This window comes from Balaenoptera physalus (assembly GCF_965194825.1).
Source record: "Balaenoptera physalus genome assembly, chromosome: 9".
Lineage (NCBI taxonomy): Eukaryota > Metazoa > Chordata > Mammalia > Artiodactyla > Balaenopteridae > Balaenoptera > Balaenoptera physalus.
In genome coordinates this window covers 10167753-10191938 of record NC_138888.1, presented here as the reverse complement: position 1 = coordinate 10191938, position 24186 = coordinate 10167753, and the positions used below count along the sequence as shown (strand labels likewise).

Genomic DNA, 24186 nt, shown 5'->3' with positions numbered 1-24186 from the left:
GTAGGGAATTCAGCAAACTGTCATGATAAAGGTCTATATAACCCTATTTCTGAGAAAGAGTAGTCCAGTTAACTTTAACCCCAAGGTCAGGAATCTTAAAATACTGCTTAGGAGTAATGGTGATTCACTTAAATTCTCATAAGCAAAATCATATTGATGATACCTGCCTTCTCTCCTATCTCTTCACCCAACTGTTGGAGATCCTGCCACTCTTTCAGCTCTCCCGCTAGCTTTTGTTCTGCCTGTTAGTGTTTCAAATTTGATATTACTGAATCATTATATTCTGATAAATACGATATTAGAGATGGGAAGAAACTTGCATCATCCTTAGTTCTGGGTGGTGACCTCACTCAAGTTAAATTTGATCATTCTGTTGTCTGTTTCTGGCCGTGTCCAAGCCCTGGGACGGTCCACGCTTAGTCACACTGTCCTACATACAAGATGGGGCTGATTGTACCTGCCACTTCCCCCAGCAGAGGCTTTTCTGCAGTCAAATGATCATAGCTCATTGCCAGTATTTCTTGAGCACTTACAGTGTGCCAGACGCTCTTCTAAGTGCTTTATCATTTAATCTTCATATTAGCCCTGTGATAAAGATACTGTTCTAAAATCCCTGAGAAAACTGAGGCACATAAAATCTAAGCAGACTGATATACACTAATTTGTATGAAATAGATAACTAATAAGAACTTGCTATATAAAAAATAAATAAAATAAAATTCAAAAATTCAATAAATAAATAAATAAATAATCTAAGCAGACTGGCCCATTGTTGCTAGTGAGTGGAAGAACCGACCTTTGATCCCAGACATCTGGCTCTAGCATTAGAGAGCTAGACGTACCTACTACACCTGTGTTTAAAGTAGCATTGCAATAGGTAAACTGTTTACACATAAGATGTGGTATCTGTGAGCCAAAGAAAGGAGTTGTTTCTCCTTTAATTATTCCCTCTAGCTGATATCTGGATGGCAATGCTAATATCTAAGGCCACTTAGAGATCTCAAATAAATACTTTTTAGGCCCAAGGTGCACTTGTAATGAGCATACCTAGATATAGATCTGTTGGTTCTAAATACAAATAGAGAAGTCCTGCTCTCTAACCCCCACCCTTAAAGATTCACAGCCTTTGCCAGTTATGGTGTACTTTAAAAACTGTGAAATCTAATTTCGAAAATCTCACAACATTAACAAGCTGCCTATGAACAGCTCTGAAACCATTTTTCCAAAATAAAAACCCGGTGGGGTGTAGGGACCAAAGTGGCAATGTCTGCAAAGATCTAAAGGTATATTTTATTTGCCAGGAAAGAACTCATGTCACTGAATGGTCTGCACTTCTGTATGGAGAATAGCTCTCCCAGTGTGCATCAGCTTCAGTACAAGAAATCCTGCTGAGGTATAGACAGTTCAGAAAGTACAGGGCCTGTTCTCTTAAGAGTCAGCTCTTTCCTTTCCCCCCCTTTTTTTTTAAACTACCGTTTTTATGGCAACATTATCGCTTCAACTGCACAAAAGAGCTTGGATTGCAGATGCACTTCTGATAATACATTCTTCTTAGTGGTCCAAATGGAGCCCAAGTCCTGTGAAACAGGAAGCAGGGGAGGGAAGCTTCCTGAGTTTAGCCATTCAGCCGGTGCAAGGCCTGGAAGGCATCGGGCAGGGTGCACGGGGCCAGTCTGCTTGGCTCACGTGTTCTGCACGCCGCTCCGCGAGAGAGACGGACACACGGACTGGGCAGTAGGGCAGTGAGTGGCATCAGCCTCTCAACCAAAAGCCAGGCGTTTCCTCCAGCATCTGTGGATTGTGGCCTCTTTGATTCCAGACCTGTCATTAAGGAAAATGCCTCTGAAACATTTTTATTGTCAGAGAAGGGAAACAAATTATTCCCAGGTATTTGCCACGTCAGGGCCTCATATACTACAAAATTTTTTTAAACTAATTTTCAACCAAAGTTTTTGTTCTTCGAAGTCGGTTTTTCCCATAAGAACATAACTGTAGTTTATTCCTTACCAGTACATCCAGGCAAACAACTAAAAGATTCCTAAGAAACATTCTAGATGGTTTTTTCAGATGGTCATTCTGAACCAACTTAAATCCTAAGTGCTAATGACTTAGCATTCTAAGTCATCCCTCTGTATTCCAGTTTTGATTTGATGCAGCTGATACGGATCTGAAATTCAATCCTGTCAGCCCCTGAGAGGTATCGCCCCTTAGCCCTGGGGGCTGCACCAGGATCTTCACTGTTGAGTGGCTGTGTGGTTTCTCATGCCAGAGATCCAGGTTGTGTCTTCCGGGGACTAGAGCCAGTGAGCCAAAGGAAGGCTCCTGAATGAAACCTGAGCAAGGACTCGGGGTACGGTTGCATCTCTGAGGTGCCGGTGGGGCTCTTGTTATAACAGACTGTAGAAGTTTGTGGAGTTCTAATGAACAGCCACAGGAATCGCCTCCCCAGGTGGCCTGGGCCGCCTGTAAGCCAGAGTGGGGGAGGGGAGGGGAGGGGACCCGCCTGGGAGGAGTGGGGGGAGGTGGCAGGAAGCTCCACTTTCAATTAGTAAGTCTGTAACCAAAAACCCATCCATCTTTGCTGGCAGGTGGCTGACTGCATTTCTATTATTAGCTGACGGGTGATGTCACAGAACCTGTCATGGATCCAACTAGGGAATCCTCAGTGGAAGATAAATGAGAAAGGGGCTCGGGTTATAAACAGAGGTGCCCTCTGGGTGACCTCTGGTCACTGTAGACCTGAGACATATCAGCTATTGCTCTTCTCCCCACCCTACTTCCCGTAACCCCAGCCAGAACTGGGGCACCGGGTTCATGCTGTGTAAATTATCTTCCCAGCTAGGAGTCTGGCTGTACAGTCTCAAGTGTGTGGATGCACTTAACCTTCAGTAACCTTTGCATTGTTTACTTTCGAGTATACATCTGTAACTTCTGGCACAAGGTAGGGATATCCTGGAGAGCCAGCCTCCTGGCTGCCTTTTTTTTTTTTTTTTCTAAAAGGAAAGGAAAACACACTGGCAAGAGGGGAGAATTTTTCCTGTTTTTTTTTCTTATTAGCTGTAAATGTGAATACTTGTAAATAAGGGTCATTCTGAAATCACAGCCTTGTGAGCCATGTTCCAAGGAAGATGTACAGGCTGCTGTACAATCTGCTTCTTGATTTAAGAAACCAGTTACTTCTCCTGCCAGCTCCACGGCGCAGTCATATGTGTAGGGTTATCTTTATACTTTTGTAAAAGACTCTACTTTCTTCTTTTATTATATCTCCTTTTCAAATATGCATTTCCAGGGTTTTACCAAAATTTGGTTTGTAAGCATGAGTTGGTAAGTTTTTATTTTAAGGTATCTACATCTAAGAAGATACCTACTTTTGAAGTTAGTCTTCCTGGCGCCTGTGAGAACGTCCCTGAGTCACTCCAGCCCTAGGCACCCAGGGGAGATGTTACGGAACACGATCCCCGTTGGCTAGCGTAGTCGTCAGTGTTCATTCCCGACACGGCCAGGACCCAGGACCCAGGACCGGGCAGACCTGGCCTCGCTAGCAAAGTCTGGGCTCAGCGGAGGCTTTCTGAGGAGAAGCGACAGGCTCACTGCTGTTTCTTACGCCTTTGTAGCACACTGCATAGTCTCCAGTGATTTGTTCAACTCCATTTCCTCTAAAGTGTGGGTGGTGGTAGCTGTGGGGAGCCTTTGGAACTTCATAGGAGAGGAGCTATGGATAATAATATATGCAATATTATTGTTTACAAGCAGCCATTAATAATGTTTGTTAGGGTTACCGTTCTGAAAATAGTCACTGTAAACTGTATGGGGGCAGGGATTCTTGTCTTTTTCCATCTTTGGTGCATCCAGCTGTAGAAAACAGCCTACAGTATAGCAAACACTTTATTCATTCGATTAGTGGTTGTTTAATTAATAAGTGAAACCAGTATCTGTTGAACACCTAACATGCTAAAGACTGTGATCAATGATAAAGCAAGAGCCCTTAAAATATTATGTTTTAAGGTGGGGTTAATTATTTGCAAGAATCCCACTTAAGTTTTTAAAAGATCTGCTCAGTTCTGAGCTCTGTTATTATAATGTAATTACAGTTAAAGCCAAGTCTTGTAACTCTGATACTGACATTAAAGAACTCCAAACCAATATGACTTGTGTTCTGTAAATAACAAATATGATTTCATAGCTCTAAAGATGACTATTAACGACAGCATAGACATATCCAGACATTGAGAAGGCACTGAAAGGATATAAAGCTCTGTATTAATTTGTATCATTGCTTTACAACGTAAACACTTCTCATTGCCTAAGACCCAGATAATTTTTCTAATTTGTTTCTATAACAGCACAATAGTCCATCAAATTGATATACCAAAATTTTCATCCCATTTTTCCTTATTCTCAGATATTCAGATTACCTCCTTTATAAACAACACTGAAATAAACATTTTTCTGCTGAAAGCCTTCTTTATGTTAGATTATTTTCTTGGGATAAGGCAATTACCCAGTCAAAAGGTATAAATATATTTTATGGCTCACATCTGAAGTGTGTTGCCAAATAGTTTACAAAGAAAGCTTTTACTAATTTTCACTGTAAACAATGTAAGAGCAATTAATTTTACCACATTGTTACCAGCGATGGATATTGTTACTATTTCCACATAAGATGATGTCTTATTTTCTTTCTTTTTTTTTTTTAATAACTATCAAGGATGAGCTTACTTGATAACCTCTAGATTTCCCCCCATTTTCTCTTGGTACTACTACTATCAGCTAACTCAGGATCCTTGCAAGGTCCACAGACTCCCCAGTCAACTGGCAGTAATTCCATGGCAGAGGTTCCAGGTGACCTGAAGCCACCTACTCCGGCCTCCACCCCTCATGGACAGATGACCCCAATGCAAGGTGGAAGGTATGTTGAAACATCTCTGTGAGCCATACAAAATCAGATTTGTCTATCTTTTCATTTTTCTGAAGCAAACTTTTTATAGAGAGAGGCAATTGTGTTCTCTAGTGAGTTTTGTTATTTTTTAAATTTATTTATTTATTTATTTATTTATTTATTTATGGCTGTGTTGGGTCTTCGTTTCTGTGCGAGGGCTTTCTCTAGTTGTGGCAAGCGGGGGCCACTCTTCATCGCGGTGCGCGGGCCTCTCCCTATCGTGGCCTCTCTTGTTGCAGAGCACAGGCTCAGTAATTGTGGCTCACGGGCTTAGTTGCTCCGCGGCATGTGGGATCTTCCCAGACCAGGGCTCGAACCCGTGTCTCCTGCATTGGCAGGCAGATTCTCAACCACTGCGCCACCAGGAAAGCCCTGTAGTGAGTTTTTAAATATTAACTACCCCTAGTTTTATTCATATGATTTACTTTGGATGGTTTTTGCAGGTACAGATTTCAAGGTTGGCTTATTTTCTCAGTAAGTGTTTGGAGGTGACTAATGCTCTGTCGTTAAGCTTTCATGTCTCTCATCTTATCAGAAGCAGTACAGTCAGTGTGCACGACCCATTCTCAGATGCAAGTGACTCATCGTTCCCAAAACGCAACTCCATGACTCCGAGCGCCCCATACCAGCAGGGCATGAGCATGCCAGAAGTGATGGGCAGGATGCCCTACGAGCCCAACAAGGACCCCTTCGGAGGAATGAGGAAAGGTAAATGCCGAGGGGCCTCTGTGCAGGGTTGGTCCAGAGGGTGTTCTTCTGTCTGCCATCCCGTGACTGATTCACTGATCCATTCGAGACAGATTTGAGTCCCAGCTCCCCAGCCTACTAAATTTCTGGCCTTGGGCACAGTACTTAGCGTCTCTGTGCCTCTGTTTCCTCATCTAGAAATTGGGATAATAATGGGCCACAAGGATTAATTGAGTTAATGCACGTAAACACAGCCCTTAGAAGAGTGACTGGTATGTACTGTAAGCAAATGTGCTCCCAGAGCAGCCTGGAGTTGGTGTCATGGTCGTCATGGCATGACCTGGGCATGGGGCTGAGTGCCAGGTAGAATGCTGGTTAAACCAGACAGTGCCTTGTGGAGTTGACGGTCTACAAACAACAAACAGAAAGTAAGTTAAACCACATATATATGACTAAGGATGGTGGTTGATGGAAGGAAGGAAGGAAACAGGCAAGAAAGGACACAAAGAGCAATGATGTTGGGTGCAGGTCATGGAAGGAGGGGCATCTCCTAAGGAGGGTTGTGGGGTGGAGAGGGCTCTGATGAGCTGTCAGTTATCTGCTGAGACCTGGGGAACGGGTGTGAGTCGGGGAGGAGCCAGGAGTTGGGGAGGCCGAGGCAGGCGCGGGGCTGGTGTGTTTGAGGAGGTGCAAGCCTCCTGGGGCACAGAGAGCAGGGGGCAGGCTAAGCACGTCGAGGCCGACGGGGCAGAGCCTTTGTGCCTTCCTAGGCATGTTGACGAGTTTGGGGTTTTATGCTGAAGGGTGTTATGCAGGAAGTGAGGTGACTGGGTTTTTTGTTAAAAATAAATAAATAACTGGACATTTATGGAGAACATATTGGAGAGAGGTGAGGGTGGAGATGGGGAGACCACTGTCATAATCCAGGGAGACGTGATGGGTTGGAGTCAGACCCCAGCAGGGAGCGAGAAGTGGAACCAGCCGGTATGTATGTCGGGGGGTAGAAACAACAGGATGTGCTGATGGACTGAACGTGGGGAGAAGAACCAAGTGATGGTGACTGAGAGGGTGAAGATGTTACCACCTGAGTGTGGGCAGTTGGGAAAGAGAGGGAAATAGGGTTGGCTGTTACTACGTGTGGTGTGGACATCTGGGAAATGAACAAGCTAGAGAAGGAAATCCCGAGTTGACTTGTGGATAAGTCAGGGCGATAAGTGGTGGAGTGTATGTCTGGAGCTGGGCAGAGCGTTGGAATTAGGTATAATCTTGGAGAACTAAGCAGAGAAGTGGTATCGACAACTGCAGGATGGACGAGGTCACCGAGAGTTCTCACTGACATTAGCAGACACCCAGGGTGGGTTTCTTCTTCGTGGGTATCAGCCCCCAGCACTCCCGTAGCCCCGAGACCGTAGCCATCTAAGCCTGTTTTAGCTCTCCAGTGGCATCCATGCGCCAAATGTTGTTGGCACTCCTCCAGATGCAGTTGAGTCCTGTGAAATTGAGGCATGATATGAATATTTTTTGAAAAGCGTACAGAAAAATGGTGAATGATATTTTTATGGAAGTACTTATTCTGGGATCCCTTAAATAATAGTACTTTTGCTGTATTTAGATGTTTGGGGTACATGATTTTCTTGATACTGTCTTGAGTAGAGAGAAACATAAAGCCCAAAGCCTTGGCTTTCACAAGTATTACAGAGCAATGCAAAATAAAAATGAATTATCTCAAATTTTTAAATGTTGGGCATAGTACCATTTAATTAACAAATGAGATTGTATTTCATATGTATTTCAGATATCTGTTACACAAAGCAAGATAATCTATAATTTTTCGTTTCAAAAAGTTTACGAGCTGCTTATTCCAAGTAAAGATTTTGCAGAACATGCAGTAAATCCATAAGCTCATAAATTCGAAAGCTTTGTGAATGTTGGTGTTAGCTGTTTTCCTTAGCGGTATGAGATGCTAGAAGGAACATGTTGTTAGTGCTGTTGGTGGATATATAACATTTTTAGACTCTGAAAATATGACACTAACATGGAAAAAATAATTAAGTTTTGGAATCTGGTTTCAAAAGTTATTGGGAACTATGCCAATATCCTATCTATACGCTATGTTAGACAGCAAGAGTTCTATTTCTTTTGTTTCCGTATGCCGATAATTTTTTTATAATGAAAATAAACGTGGGAGTGGGGGGTGACTGTGGGTTACCTGGCTAAATACTAGGTAGCTCTACAATGTGTTTTCATCAACTGTGTAAATGGTACAGTGGCTCAGCGGGAAGCTCTGCCTCGCATTTCCCCAGTCTATTTCAGCTCACCTGCTACCTTACGGTACTGGTATATTTAGTATCAAATTAAAGCAGATAAACAGAAAACCCACAGGAAGCATATTTTCTTACAGCCCTACCCCCTTTATAATAAAATTTTCCATTCCTCGGTTCACCATACTGTGGCGGCGAGCTTGGTGGCGCCCTGATTTTCTGTTGAACGACCAACATCAGTGGCTGTCACGCTCCCTGTTGTTGGTGTTGGTATTGTCGCTCCTGCTGCTGAGCTGCAGCGTGGTGGTGGAGTAGATGCAAGAGCCCAGTCTAAGACTCAGCAGCCCTGAGTAGCCTCGGCCCCGCCTGTCCACCTGCCTGCCTTCCCCACCTGCTCACTTAATTCATCACTGATTGAGGGACTGATTGATTAACTGCTTGTAAGTGAACAATAAGTGAATATTTATATATTCTTTAACTTAACAGTGTATTTTTATTTTTATTTTTATTTGGCTGCGTTGGGTCTTCGTTGCTGCACACGGGCTTTCTCTAGTTGCGGAGAGAGGCCAGCGGGGGCTGCTCTTCGTTGCGGTGCGCAGGCTTCTCGCTGCGGTGGCTTCTTCTGTTGCAGAGCACGGGCTATAGGTGCGCGGGCTTCAGTAGTTGTGGCTCGCGGGCTCAGTAGTTGTGGCTTGTGGGCTCTGGAGCGCAGGCTCAGTAGTTGGGGCTCGTGGGCTCTGGAGTACAGGCTCAGTAGTTGTGGCACACGGGCTTAGTTGCTCCGCGGCATGTGGGATCTTCCCGGACCAGGGCCCGAACCCCTTGTCCCCTGCATTGACAGGCAGATTCTTAACCACTGCGCCACCAGGGAAGCCCAAACAGTGTGTGTTGAATATTTATTAGCATCTACACATACAGTCCTACTTATTCTTTTTAATGCTCTAGCAATGGATGGTTTGTTTCATAATATTTTGCTATTATAAATAATGATGCAGGGATTATTGAAGTATGGCTGTTTTTTCACACTTGTAAGAGTGTTTCTGTGAAATAGATTCCTAGAAGTAGAATAACTGCATCAAAGGATAAGAATTCTTTTTTCATTTACTGAGTATCTTTTACTATTGTAACAAACTATCCCAAAACGTAGTAGCTTTAACAACAACACTGGATTCTGTCTCACAGTCCTGTGATGGGCGGGGTGGCCCTTGGCTCCACACGTGCTCAGCTGGGACTCTGAGGCGGCTGCTGTCAGCCGAAGCCTGACGGAGAGCTCTGCTGAGCTGGGGTGTCATTTGAATGGCTGTGTCACCTGGAGGCTCTACTGGGAACTCCTGGAGCTGTTGGCAGGGGCCTCCTCCATGGGGCCTTTCCACGGGGCCTCTCCGTGGAGCTCCTTGGGCGCCTCGTGACATGGTAGACGGGTTCCAGAAGGAGCACTCCAAGAGTACAGCCTCACCTGCAACCGCTCACAACCCTCTGCTGCATCACATTTGCCGGTGCCCAGCCTCCTAGTGGGTGGGACTTCACAAGCTATGAACAGAACACCCAGAGGTGTGCTTCTCTGGGGGGTCACCAAAATATAGCCTATCATAGCAGGTATTGGCAAGTTATAGCAATTTAATACTCTTAACATGAGCGTGTGGGTCCTCCCATACTAAGAATGATTATTATCAGTCATTTTAACATCTGCCAATCAGATTGGGAGAGGGGGAAAGCCTCACAGTTGTTTTAACTTGGATTTCCTTAATTATAAATGAGGTCACACATCTTTTCATATATTGATCGGCCATTTATTTGTCGTTTCCTGTGAATGTCCATCAACGTGTTCACCCATTTTTTAATTTGATTGTCTTTTATCTTATTGATTTTCAAGAACTCTTTATGTTAGGGAATTAAGTTACTTAACTTTAGTTATCCCCCTTATTTCTGTCTGTCTCTGTTTTTACATCTGTAAAATGGAAAGTAACCTCAAAACTGGGTCTACTGCAGGTTGATTTAAGATCTGGTAAGATATAAAGTATGTGAAAGCACCTTACAAAGCAAAACACATTCTACCAGTGTCAGGCTTCATTATTTGCACCTCTGTACCAGCCAAACAAATTTTATCAGCTCACAAAATTTTAATCGGCTTTTATCGCATGGAACATAAAAGTAACCTTCAGGTGGTGGTAGTACTGTATATCAATTAAGATTCGCATTAAAATGTTTAATTTGCCTACAGGCTAGTTTCTGGGCTTGACCCAATTTCTTCAGGCTCTGAGCTAATGCTAATTTGCATATTTGACCTAATTGACACTCTACCCCTTGTTAGAAATAGTTGTATCTCATCCCTTCTTGAGCTGTTCTTAACTCCCTAGTGATTTTCTTCATCCTGATTTTAGAGTGAGTCAGCGCATGGGTGGTTATGTTAAGGTTTTCACTTTTTTTTTTTTTTTTTTTTTTTCCCTAAAAGGGAAGGGAAGTAACTCTATATACATGTTTCAGCTCTTCCTTACAACCATTCCATGAGATGATATTACCAACCACATTTTATAGACAAGGAATTAAACTAAGACGTTCAGCAGCTCACCCAAATAAGTATGGATCTGGGCCTGTGTTTGTTTCCTATATTACTGCATAACACGAACCTGTGGCTTAAAACAACGTACACGTACGCCCTCGCGGTTTCTGTGGGTTCTCAGCTCAGGGTCTCACAGCAGAAATCAAGCTGTCAGCCGGGTCTCCATTTCTTCTGAGCTTGTTCAGGTTGTTGGTGGAATTTGTTTCCTCGCAGTTGTCGGACTGAGGTCCCGTTTACTTATTGACCGTCGTCTGGGGCCTTCTCTGCTCCTAGAGGCTTCCGTCGTTCCTAACACATGGGCCTCTCAGGCCAGCGGGAGAGTGGCTCCGACTTGCTCGTCTCTCACCTCTAGGTGCTGATTTAAAGGGCCCACGTAGGTGCTCTCCCTTTTGGTTAGCTCAGCCAGCTGATTAGTGACTTTAATTACATCTGTGAAATCCCTTTTGCCCTGTGATGTAGCATAATCCTGGGAGTGACATCCTATCACATTCGTAGGTTCTACCCACACTCAGAGGGAAAGACTCATACAAGGTGTGTACGGGGGCAGGGAAGGGGGACCTCAGGGTCCATCTTAGAATCCTGCCCCAACAGGGCCCATCTTGACTCCAGACCTTATGCTCTTTCATTGGTATTGTTGTCTGTCATATTAAGCTCTTTCATCGGTATTGTTGTCTGTCATATTAAGGATAACGGCAATGACTAGAAAGGGATGTTTGGGCCCTTTGGCTTTTGAAAGTGCTTGATTTTTTGTCTGTTACTGAAAATATTGCAGTGCCTGGCAGTAGTGAGCCGTTCCTGACGCAAGGACAGATGCCCACCAGCAGCATGCAGGACATGTATAACCAGAGCCCGTCTGGAGCGATGTCCAGTCTAGGCATGGGGCAGCGGCAGCAGTTTCCCTATGGAGCCAGTTACGATCGAAGGTGAGTGTTTCCTAAGATGAAGGTGAGATGACTTACTAGAAACTGCGCCCTCCTCACACACACATTTCTGAGTAGCCGATGGAGTTTCAAAGGATTGTGCACGTCAGATGGCTGCCTTCAGTCAACGACCGTAACAGGACTGGGGAGAAGGACCTTGTCCCCAGGCCACCAAGTACCGCTGTATTTTTATTAGCGAGTGCCCCAAATCACAAATTAGAAATAGGCCGGGGCTGGGCTGGCCAGGGCAAGAGTCTTCTCCCTCAGGATGCGAGAGCCAGGTCTGTCACCACACCGAGACTGCCGCCTCGAGCTTCCACGCCTGGCTCCTCCTGTGACCTCAGCACCTGCCTTTCTCCCAGAGGCCGAGGTCTGGGCAGTGGTGCCACACAGGGCTGCCAGCAGGCTCAGTGGTAGTGGTTCTCGGTAAGGTCTTCCAGGTGTTGTTTTTTCAGTTGTTTCCACTGTCCCCTGTGAACATTTTAAACAGGGAGGGAATACTTTGTTCCTTAATAAACATCTCTGAGAAAAGCCAGGGCATCTTTTTTTTTTTTTCAGGACAGCATCTTGATATTAAAATGGCAAGTACGGTTGCATTACTGGCCCCAGATTATTTTAATAAGATGGAAGGAAAGTCATTGAAATGTCTCTGAGAGGAAGCTGCTTCCTAAAATAGTGGCTTAGGGTGGACTTCTTTTTATGAAGAAGGCTCCTGACCTTGGTCCTTACCACGGAAGCCCCTTCCCTTGGTTGGCATGTTCGTTACCTCCCTAACGGAGAAGTGCTCAGAAACAAAGCCTTCAATTTAACATTTTTAAAGAAAACCAGTGGATGTACAATAGAGGGCTCCTCTTCTAACTGTCGCTGCACCGGCAGATCTCAGGACAGGCAATGGTTTCCATCGTTTCCTTGGAATCCCATGTGGCGAGGCCTCCATCCACACTGCTCCCCTTTCCTCAGTACACATGGTGGGGTTGTAGGTTGAGTAGTGAGGTGTCCCTGGTTTAACACAAAGGAAAAAAGGTTTGAAAAATCACTGTTTTACTAAATAAGGTTTCTTTCTAGCATTCTCTATGAGCCTGGTTCTTGAGTTACACAGCCTCACGTGCTCAAAGCCACGTGGTACTTTCTAATAGTGACTCAGGAATCTCGACTTCTCATTCTGACCTCCTAGTGAAGGTTTATTTGTGAAACCTGCCTTAGTCAGTTACCATTGTGTGATGTCTAGTGTACTGGATCAGGGTTTTACTAAGATTTGGTTTGTTTTTGAGGGTCCGGGAAAAGCTTTTGGTGAGGGTAGGGGTGAGGGGTAGGCTGATGAGCTTAAATGGAGAACAGTCAGCCTGGGACATATATTCTTAAAGGAACCCAAGCAAATATGCTTTTCTATTTCTTCTAGAATGCTTTCTGGAATAGTGCATGGCCTAGGTTTAATAGTCATTTTGGCTCTACCACATTAGGATTTACCTCATTAAGTTTTCTCTTCTGAAAAGTGTTACTTGTTCAGCTGAAATTTTATCCATGTCAATTATATTTTTTTCCTCCTAACTGTAAGCTCCCTTCTAGATATCCATGTCATTAGCAAAAACTTCCCATGTATCTGTTTTACATGTGATATTCTAAAAATTTATTTATTTTCCTTCTTATTCTCACTCCTTGACCAGCTTAGAAGTATATTCAGTCCAAGTATTCTCTTTCTTACAAGATTCAATATACTAACTACACCAGCTTCGTTTTTAAGTTTACAATTTATTGCTCTTTTAAATGTGCTATTTTTATGGTATTTATAATTTCTCAATATGAAATAAATGTATTGTTCATTCCCATTTTAAGATTTAATAGAAGTACTTAAATCATCCCTGTTATTCTTTCTTGTAGCCTTTTAGGGTCATAGGACTTGGAAATTTTGAGTAGTTTTATCTATACTTAGTATCATTTGGATTGATTTTGAAGTATCCCTTTAAAAACTTGCACATTTTATATTCATGATGAGAAAGTAAGACATGTAAACATTTTCCACCATTATATGCCAATGTTCTGGTTCTCCTAGAAATACTGCTTTGATTCTTCGGTTCTCCTGTTATTTCTTGCCCTCGTTAATACCTCACATCAGCGTGTGCCGTGCCCTCCCCGTCCCTCAGTGGATGGGCGGGGCCTCTCTTCAAAGGCGGAGGGTGTCGGCCCGTCCAGTGGGGCTCCTCCCACCCACCGGCCAGGGATTGGCAGCGTCCCCACAGTGGGTGCTGCCACCCCTTCTGCTGGGAGCTGAACTGCTGCTGCTACTCAACAGTGCCTGTCGGGAGGGTGCCGTGGAGTTTCCAGAAATGGACTCTTCCTTCCTCCCTTGGCCTGAGGTCCATGGTAAATGAGGTTTTCTTTGACTGCCTCATTCTAGGCATGAACCTTACGGGCAGCAGTACCCAGGCCAAGGCCCTCCCTCAGGACAGCCGCCATATGGAGGACACCAGCCGGGCCTGTATCCACAGCAGACGGTGAGTTGGCGAGCAGCATGCATCTCTGTGCTTTCTGTTTAAAATTCAAACTCGTACTACTTCGGGACAGTTTTAGGAAGTATAACAAAAGTGACATATAACAATCAGGTTATGTTTGTTTATGCTAAGAAAATATTCTTAGGATTTTGAAATCAGCAAATTAGAAATAACTCTTGAAAATATAACATGTTGTAGGAAGTTAAGGACATTCATCCTTGTAAATAATAAGCCCAAGTTCAAGTATGTTTTAGACATGTGTGTGTTCTGTGTACTATTGTGTCAAAGGACATTTTAGCACAGAAATTTGTCAATGTGTTTTAAAGAGGATATGTAGGGAAAACAACTTAAAATATTACATACTAATAGTGAAAGTTGATTTGTTTTTAAGAGTAAGATATTAATGACCGCATATTTTCACTTTATAGGATAGGTGTTAGGTTCATGCTGTTTACACAGCGCTGCAGCTCAGAGATGGTGAAGTATGTGAGGTAACCTTGCAGTTATCACGACTAATGCAGAGGATTGCACAACATGCCGTGGCTTTTCAGACACAGGAATTTGCTGTTTCTAAACAACTTTTCAGGTCTAAGACCTCTTGTAAAATAGAAGGGATTTTAAACATTTATTTAATTTTATTGGAGCATGTTTATACAGTGAACTGTATTATCAAACCAACTGATCTTAAACAGTTTTCAAGTCAAGTGAAAGAACGCTAATTAACACATGAGCACCTCCCTCCCTCCCTCTCATCAGGAGCTTCGAGCCCTGATCAAGTGCTGGAACCCCCAGCGTCCCTGGGGAGGAGAGTTAGGAGCAGGGGCTGCACCAGCCCTGACCTCGTAGGCTTTCATGGAGAATGTGACCCAGACAAGCTGGAAGTTGGGACGGGGCCATGGAATGTCAGGTGTCAGGGGGCACAGGTCCAGTCTGAGGAGCCAGGTTCTGTGTGCAAGTTTTTCTGTAAAGTTAGGCCCAAGGAATCTGTCTAACCCAGGACCCCTTCAGGCTGGCCCTCAAAGTGCTCAGTCCATTCCGATGAGGTCTCTCTCTACCTACGGAAGTCACCCTAGTGCATCTCCAAGCCCCTGTTCGGCACTGCCTCTGTGGTGGTCACCAAAACCATACTCTCCCCAGATTGCAGCCCTGGAAAATACCAGGCGAGAAGGCTTTTTTTTTTTTCCCCACAGAAAATTTGAAGCACATGAAAACAAACTGCGAAAGCTCCTGCAGAGTACGTGACATGGTTTATGTAATACTGAATATAGTGCGTAAATTGTTAGTCCGTAGATGTTGTGGGAGCTTCCCATATTCATTTTGAAATGAACATTCCACCAGGTAATAACTGTTTTGCGTAATTTAAGTGTGTGATTATACCTGTAAAAGCACATCAGTATGATTCGTCTTTATGTGAATTTTCAGAATTACAAGCGCCATATGGATGGCATGTATGGGCCTCCAGCCAAACGGCACGAGGGAGACATGTACAACATGCAGTATGGCAACCAGCAGCAAGAGATGTATAACCAGTACGGAAGTTCCTACTCCGGACCCGACAGGAGGCCCATCCAGGGACAGTACCCGTACCCCTATACCAGAGAGAGGATGCAAGGCCCGGGGCAGATACAGGCGCACGGCATCCCGCCTCAGATGATGGGCGGCCCGATGCAGTCGTCCTCCAGCGAAGGGCCTCAGCAGAGTATGTGGGCGACACGCAACGATATGCCTTATCCCTACCAGAGCAGGCAAGGCCCCGGCGGCCCTGCACAGACACCTCCTTACCCAGGCATGAACCGCACGGACGACATGATGGTACCTGATCAAAGGATAAACCACGAGAGCCAGTGGCCTTCTCACGTCAGCCAGCGTCAGCCTTACATGTCCTCTTCAGCCTCCATGCAGCCCATCACGCGCCCGCCTCAGACATCCTACCAGACGCCACCATCGCTGCCAAATCACATCTCCAGGGCGCCCAGCCCCGCCTCCTTCCAGCGCTCCCTGGAGAGCCGCATGTCTCCCAGCAAGTCCCCCTTCCTGCCCTCCATGAAGATGCAGAAGGTCATGCCCACCGTCCCCACGGCCCAGGTCACGGGGCCGCCCCCCCAGCCGCCCCCAATCAGAAGGGAGATTACCTTTCCGCCTGGCTCTGTGGAAGCATCACAGCCCGTCTTGAAACAAAGGCGGAAGATTACCTCAAAAGATATCGGTAAGCACTCCCAAGGCTCTGCTCCTGAAATGAATTCCTGTTGTGATCTAGAATTTTAATTTTAGGTTAGATGTAGTTGCTTAATCTCAAAGGGATGCCATTCTGTGACTACAGACTATCAGGACGTGTTTTTGTGCAGGAGCAACAGTTGGAAGCCGCTCACGTGAATTAAGCAGTAGTGCCAGAGAAGAGCGAGAGTTAAAATGGCATTTTCACGTGTGAGTGTTATTTGTGTGAGAGGGTAGAGCTCCAGGTGAGAGACCAGGGATTCCTCGGTGACCGTGTACTGTGTTTTGGGCTTAAAGATTTGATCTTAACCAAACACTTAATCTCTGCCATGTGTGCTTAATAGAGCAGCTGCCAGGCTGATGAAACACTAGGGCGGCCTGAGAAGATTTGACGGCAGGTCACTCTGTAATTTTGGCAACAACGTACAGACAGTGAGTTTCCCCGGGAACTAAACAGAAAACTGACTGTGCTATGTAGATAGATACATGATGTGCAATATGGAACTTCATATGACACGATGTATAGAATTGTTATAATCCGTGCAGCACTGCTGATAGCGGCCGAGGAACTCTTCCCGTTGAACGCTGATGTCACTTATTCATCCTATTAGGAATGTTCTGAATACTAAGTAGAGATTCGGAGTATCTGGGAGTACACAGAGTTTTTCTGCATTATTTTTGAAGTACTTTTTAACACAGCAAAGGAAATTAATAGAGTTCAGTTGTATAAAAATTTTTTTCCAAAAATCTCAGAATCACTTGGCTTGAAATGATTTGCAGTGATTAGAAAATTAAAGCTATCAAGGATGTTTTCAATCACTGGACATTAAGGATGTATATAGGGGGTGGGGAGTAAGGAGTTCTACATAGAGAGGGTACTGGAGGTGAGAGAGATATAGACCCTGGGCACCATGTTACGTATGGAAATATATATGCAAAAATATACGCATGTGTTTGTGTGTTTATGTGTGTGTGTATAGATGTTTAAATAAATATATATATTTAAATTTTTAAAAAATTTCGTAGTCCATGTTATACCAACCTAGGGAAACTTAGGTTCCTTATTTTAAAATGAAAGCTTGCCTTTTCTACTGCAAAAGTATTATGTGCCTATCTTAGAAAATTTGAAAACTAGATGAAATTAAAATAAAGGTGGAAACCCACGGCCCCACACAGGAGCTTGCTGTTGGCGTCTGGCCTGCCTGCTCCTGTGGGGAGTTCCGACTGCTGGAACCACGTGCTGCCGCCGGTTTCCTGAGATGGCTTCCCTTGAAATTTCAGACACATGATGGGCCTCTCCTCCCAGCCCCATCTTTTGACAGATCTTAACAGATCTTTCCTCTTGTCGCTCTGGCTCAAGCCAACCTCCTGAAAAACCTGAACCGTCAAAGTGCCAATACTTGTCCGCAGCACATTGTGTGGGCAGGAGCTCAGACAGAAGACAGCACGGGAGAATGAAGGCTTTGTATCTGAGAAGGTGCTGTTTGGGAATTAAATTTTGCTTATATTCTGCGTATTCACAAGCCTTCGGAAGATGCCACCTTGAGACATTTGTGAACGGAGCAAAAGAAGACATACAGAAAGGCTCATTCATGCTCACCCACTCCCACCTCTGTTTAACCTGCAAAGCAAAAAGCTCTTCAGCCACAGAAGTTTCTTAGTGCAGCTGTCACCTCCACCTAAGAATCTGGAATGACCATGTTTAACTGTCCCTCAGAACATTTGTTTAAAATCAATATTTAACTTAACACTCTGCTTCTTTTTCTTATTCTTTTGTTATTTTCTATACTTTCATGCGTAGAGTTAGTATTAATCATATCCTTGTTCTTTCCCCCGTTTTTAGTTACTCCTGAGGCCTGGCGTGTGATGATGTCCCTTAAGTCAGGTCTTCTGGCTGAAAGTACTTGGGCTTTGGACACTATTAATATTCTTCTATATGATGACAGCACTGTCGCTACTTTCAATCTCTCCCAGGTAAGCCAGCACCAATCCAGCTGAGGACCAAATTAGAATAAGAAAGTGAAGTAGTGCATAATGCTTAAGCTATAATGCCTAAGGTAATTAGCACTCACCAGCTAACATTTTTTTATCATTGCAGCTGTTATAAACCATCATCAATCAATGTATAGTTGTCTGAGAATTTTGTCTGGAATAATAATTTATTTCAGTCTTTAGTATAAATATACACATACCTATGTTTCTCATAAGAAAATAGTGACCTTGTGTGCACATGTGTGTATGTATATGGAATAGACAATAGTGGTAAAATTAAATTGTTGTTTAGAATGAATATTAGCAGGCCAATGGGAATTAATCCAAATGTAACATAAAGTTATGGCTGTAGTCAGTGTTGCATGAGACATTACCATGTAGTAGATAGCAGTGAGACATTACCCTATTTTCCAGGGGAACCTAACATCTTTCTTTTAATTAAAAAGAAATGTGAAATTTAAAAAGAATTTTTATATTATAGAAAATGTATAGTATTGGGTTGACCAAAAAGTTCGTTCGGGTTTTGTCTGTTATGGAAACCCGAACGAACTTTTTGGCCAAACCAATATACAGAGAAGTCGAGAAAACAGTTTAAGAAACCCCCTTGTACCCATCATTCTGCTGCAATAGTAATGAGGTCATGGCCAAACTTGTTTCTTGGTCTATTCCCTCCCGTCTCTGCCTCCCTCAAGGTTATTTTGAAGCAGTCATTTACAAGCCTACTACTTTTTAAAAAAACCCCTCCTTTGTTCTGTTCTAGTCTTCAAGTAGCTTCCAGCGTAATAGCTAGAAGAGAGCAAGGGAGCTGAGGATTAGGAAAAAGGCCCAAGAGTCAGCTGGACTACAGACTTTTTAAGAAATATTTAGGAACAAAAATCAGAAAAGGTTATTTTCCCTTCTGTGTATGAACAACTCTGCTTTTGCCGAAAAAAGCCAAAACATCTAATTGCCTTGCTTCTACTGAACTAGGACCAGAATCTTCCACTTCCTCTTTCTTCTCTCATTTAAGTCCTCATTAGAGCCCTTTCTGAAAGGCAATTCTTCAGTTGATAGCAAGTATATTAATAAGGTCATAAACATTGCATGAAATCCATTTTAACAGAAAATAAGTATTAAAAGAATATATACTACCTTTGCTAGAGCAATAAATTTTTGTCCTTATGCTAGGTGAACTAACTGGTCTTGAGCACACTTTTTCATAACCAGAATTGCGTCAGCAATTCTCCCGCTTCCCTTGCCCTGGGAAGAAACTAAGCTTTAAGTTGGGGGCCAGGTGGGAAGGGGGGCTGACATCCAAACCTCCACCTGAAAAATTGTGCCTTCATCCCCTAAAAGCAAGTACTATCTGGTTGGCCCTTGGGTTTCCCCTTACTTCTTTTTTCTTTTTTTTTTTAATAAATTTTCTTTTTTAATAATTTTTTTCTTTTTTTTTAAATTTATTTATTTATTTTATTGATTTTTGGCTGTGTTGGGTCCTCGCTTCTGTGCGAGGGCTTTCCCTAGTTGCGGCAAGCGGGGGCCACTCTTCATCGCGGTGCGCGGGCCTCTCACTATCGCGGCCTCTCTTGTTGCGGAACACAGGCTCCAGACGCGCAGGCTCAGTAGTTGTGGCTCACGGGCCCAGCTGCTCCGCGGCATGTGGGATCCTCCCAGACCAGGGCTCGAACCCGTGTCCCCTGCATCAGCAGGCAGATTCTCAACCACTGCGCCACCAGGGAAGCCCCCCCTTACTTCTTAATAATTGTTTCAAACCCACTTTCAGGAAACTTACAGCAGGATATGAAATTATGGTTGATTTCCATAACATCTGTCATTAAGAAATCCTCATTCGCTTACTTACCCTTTATCATCCCTAAATGCAGCGGCATGGTGTTGAGGGGATCAGGCCAGTTGCTAACCATGGAGTATGTTGGTTTTCTTGAAATAAACATTTGCTTAAAGGAAACAAAGACGGTTCTCATAGTGGCTTTTGTCTTTCAGCTGGAGTTGTGAATAGCTGAAATATAAAAGTGCATTCTGTGAAACATTCTCATTCATTTATCAGGGACTAAATTGATTTGTGTTTATGAGCTACTACATTGCTGAAATTATCTTCTCCCCCAAATATATGGAGAATGTAAATTAGAATAACCTTTGGCACCTAAGACAAAAATAACCATAAAATCCTAAGAATTATAACCATAAAAATCCAGGCAAGCAAAGTTTCAGATAAATAAGAGGACAGACTCAGTTTGGATACATGAGTCTAGAAAATCCACGTTCCCACTCTCCTAGTCATGATTGCATTGTGTCTAAGTCAGAAACAAAGGTAAAGAACAGCAGAGCACTCCCTCACTGATAACATCAGAAATGTGAAAATAACAAGTAAGTTTTCATGTTGATACTGTAAGAAAGTAAACAGCAAATAAGAAAGATGGTAAATGTTGGTTTGATCAATAATGAAAAATTCAGGAAGATAGTTCTAGCTGGCATATGGTTTCTCTTTCCTGGCCTAGCCAAAAAGGAATTAAAACATGGAAATAACCATAGCAAATGCATTGCTAGCTATCAGGATTTTCACCCTCTCAGTCGCACCTGAGGTTATGACATGGTACCTCTTCTCTTTCTCGTCTCTCTAGTTGTCCGGATTTCTCGAACTTTTAGTAGAGTACTTTAGGAAATGCCTGATTGACATTTTTGGGATTCTTATGGAATATGAAGTGGGAGACCCCAGCCAAAAAGCACTTGATCACAGCGTGGTAAAGAGAGATGACAGCCAGTCCTCGGCCGACGATTCCGGGAAAGAGGAGGAAGATGCGGGATGTATTGATGAGGAGGAGGACGAGGAGGAAGACGAGGAGGAAGACGGTGGGAAGGCGGAGAGCGAGGACAGGAGCAGCACGGCTTTGGCCTCCCCCGATGCCACCGCGGATCCAAAGGAGAAGCCCAGGCAAGCCAGTAAGTTCGACAAGCTGCCAATCAAGATAGTCAAAAAGAACAACCTGTTTGTCGTCGACCGGTCCGACAAGCTGGGTCGTGTGCAGGAGTTCAGCAGTGGACTTCTGCACTGGCAGCTCGGCGGTGGGGACACCACCGAGCACATCCAGACGCACTTTGAGAGCAAGACGGAAATCCCTCCTCGCAGGCGTCCACCTCCCCCTTTAAGCTCCACAGGCAGAAAGAAAGAGCAGGAAGGCAAAGGGGATTCTGAAGAGCAGCAAGAGAAGAGCATCATTGCCACCATTGATGATGTCCTGTCTGCTCGGCCAGGGGCTCTTCCTGAAGACACACACCCCGGTGCCCAAACCGAAAGCAGTAAGTTTCCCTTTGGAATCCATCAAGCCAAAAGCCACCGCAACATCAAGCTGCTGGAGGACGAGCCGAGGAGCCGGGACGAGGCTCCGCTCTGCACCGTCGCGCACTGGCAGGACTCGCTGGCTAAGCGCTGCATCTGCGTGTCCAACATCGTCCGGAGCTTGTCCTTTGTGCCTGGGAATGACGCCGAAATGTCCAAACATCCAGGCTTGGTGCTGATCCTGGGGAAGCTGATTCTTCTTCACCACGAGCATCCCGAGAGAAAACGAGCGCCGCAGACCTACGAGAAGGAGGAAGACGAGGACAAAGGGGTGGCCTGCAGCAAAGATGAGTGGTGGTGGGACTGCCTCGAGGTCTTAAGGGATAACACGTTGGTCACCTTGGCCAACATTTCTGGGCAGCTAGACTTGTCTGCTTACACGGAAAGCATCTGCTTGCCAATACTGGATGGCTTGCTGCACTGGATGGTGTGCCCGTCAGCAGAGGCACAAGACCCCTTTCCCACTGTGGGACCCAACTCTGTCCTGTCGCCTCAGAGACTTGTGCTGGAGACGCTCTGTAAACTCAGCATCCAGGACAACAATGTGGACCTGATCTTGGCTACGCCTCCGTTTAGTCGTCAGGAGAAATTCTACGCCACGTTAGTTAGGTACGTTGGGGATCGCAAAAACCCAGTCTGTCGAGAAATGTCCATGGCGCTTTTATCGAACCTTGCCCAAGGGGACGCGCTGGCTGCAAGGGCAATAGCTGTGCAGAAAGGAAGCATCGGGAACTTGATAAGCTTCCTAGAGGATGGGGTCACGATGGCCCAGTATCAGCAGAGCCAGCATAACCTCATGCACATGCAGCCCCCGCCTCTAGAGCCCCCTAGCGTGGACATGATGTGCAGGGCGGCCAAGGCTCTGCTGGCCATGGCCAGAGTGGACGAGAACCGCTCAGAGTTCCTTCTGCACGAGGGTCGATTGCTGGATATCTCGATATCAGCCGTCCTGAACTCTCTGGTTGCGTCTGTCATCTGTGATGTACTGTTTCAGATTGGGCAGTTATGACATCAGTGAGAAGGCAGCATGTGTGAGTGAAGACTAGAGGCTCCCGTATAACTGGCTGTTTTCTGTTCTTGTTTCTCCAGTGTAGGAAGATGGAAAGAAAATCTTTGCTCCTCTGCCCCATCCACTATTTACCAATTGGGAATTAAAGAGATAATTAATTCGAACAGTTATGAAATTAATATTTGCCGTCTGTGTGTATTAAGTACATCCTTTTGGGGTTTTTTTTATTTTGTTGTTTTTTTTTTTTAACCAAAGTTGCTGTCTAGTGCATTCAAAGGTCACTTTTTGTTTTTCACCAATTTTCTTTTTAATGTGCTTTTCCATGTCTTACTGCATTTTTTGGGAAGCGAATTGACTTTAAAGAAAAAAGTTACGGTAAAAGATGCTAAGTTGGGAAAATTTCACCACACTGAGGCAAAAAGGTGAAAAATTATCAATTTCCTAGCTGTGTTATTCTTCAAATAATGAAAAAATAAAAACTGTATCCCATCGCCCAAAGCTCTGTGCAATAGAAACTTCTAGAGATGTAGGTATAGGGGCTCACGGAGGTGTGTCAGTCAGCAGTCAAAGTATGAAATGATACTGGTTTCTCCACAGGAAAATGGTTACATTAGGCTAGGAGCAAAAACAATGTTTCTTTAAGTTAAGATTGAAAACACATACCTGACAACGATCAACAGAAATTGCTTCCTCACCACTACCGTCATGTCTGCTGTCTGTTGTTTGACCTTCCACATGACAGTTCTTCACAATTCCTTTAATCATTTTTTAAATATTTTTTTTACTGCCTATGGGCTGTGATGTATATAGAAGTTGTACATTAAACATACCCTCATTTTTTCTTTTCTTTTTCTTTTCCTTTTTTTTTTTTTTTTTAGTACAGAGTTTTTAGTTTCTTTTTCATGATGTGGTAACTACGAAGTGATGGTAGATTTAAATAATTTTTTATTTTTATTTTATATATTTTTTCATTAGGGCCATATCTCCAAAAAAAAAAAAGAAAAAATACAAAAAACAAAAACAAACAAAAAAAAAAACAAAAAAAAGAGGGTAATGTACAAGTTTCTGTATGTATAAAGTCATGCTCTATTTCGGGAGAGCAGCTGATCACAATTTGCTTCATGAATCAAGGTGTGGAAATGGTTGCATATGGATTGATTTAGACAATGGTTACCAGTACAGACAAAAAGAAAAAAATACAACTAAAAGGAAGAAACACAACTTCAAAGATTTTTCAGTGAAGAGAATCCACATTTGTATTTCAAGATAATGTAGTTTAAAAAAAAAGAAAAAAACTTGATGTAAATTCCTCCTTTTCCTCTGGCTTAATGAATATCATTTATTCAGTATAAAATCTTTATATGTTCCACATGTTAAGAATAAATGTACATTAAATCTTGTTAAGCACTGTGATGGGTGTTCTTGAATACTGTTCTAGTTTCCTTAAAGTGGTTTCATAGTAACCAAGTAACAAGAAATAGGGGAAAAACAGCCGTGTAACTAACATAGCCCCTCATTAAGAAACCCTGAGGTCGGGAGGGACCTTTAAGGGTTACCTACTTGAGAGTGGGGAGCAACAGTTTGATTTTCTCAAAGTATCTAGCTAATTAGTCTTTGTTTGAAGCAATCAACTCTAACAACATTGAGGTATGAGAATTTTCAGTGTGTATGGGAGGTGGCTGCCGGCCCTTGAGGTGAGATCCCAGGAGCTCACTGGCCTGCCAGTGTAGTAACACCCTGCCTTTTTCTATCCCCATCTTAATTTCGATCAGAGTTCAATC

The 24186-nt window shown here is 43.8% G+C and overlaps 1 protein-coding gene across 8 annotated transcripts in view; it reads left to right on the top strand.

Annotated features, from left to right (window-relative positions):
• Positions 1 to 23809, top strand: part of ARID1B (AT-rich interaction domain 1B) — a 405685-nt gene extending 381876 nt beyond the window's left edge. For all 8 annotated transcript variants that reach the window (XM_082475518.1, XM_082475513.1, XM_082475516.1 and 5 more), the window contains 7 exons: positions 4771 to 4909; positions 5475 to 5647; positions 11220 to 11370; positions 13763 to 13859; positions 15279 to 16062; positions 17914 to 18044; positions 20681 to 23809. In XM_082475518.1, coding sequence (XP_082331644.1) covers positions 4771 to 4909; positions 5475 to 5647; positions 11220 to 11370; positions 13763 to 13859; positions 15279 to 16062; positions 17914 to 18044; positions 20681 to 22405 — 3200 coding nt within the window. In that variant the 3' untranslated portion in view covers positions 22406 to 23809. The remainder of the gene's footprint in view (positions 1 to 4770; positions 4910 to 5474; positions 5648 to 11219; positions 11371 to 13762; positions 13860 to 15278; positions 16063 to 17913; positions 18045 to 20680) is intronic.
• The last annotated feature ends 377 nt before the right edge of the window (positions 23810 to 24186 follow it).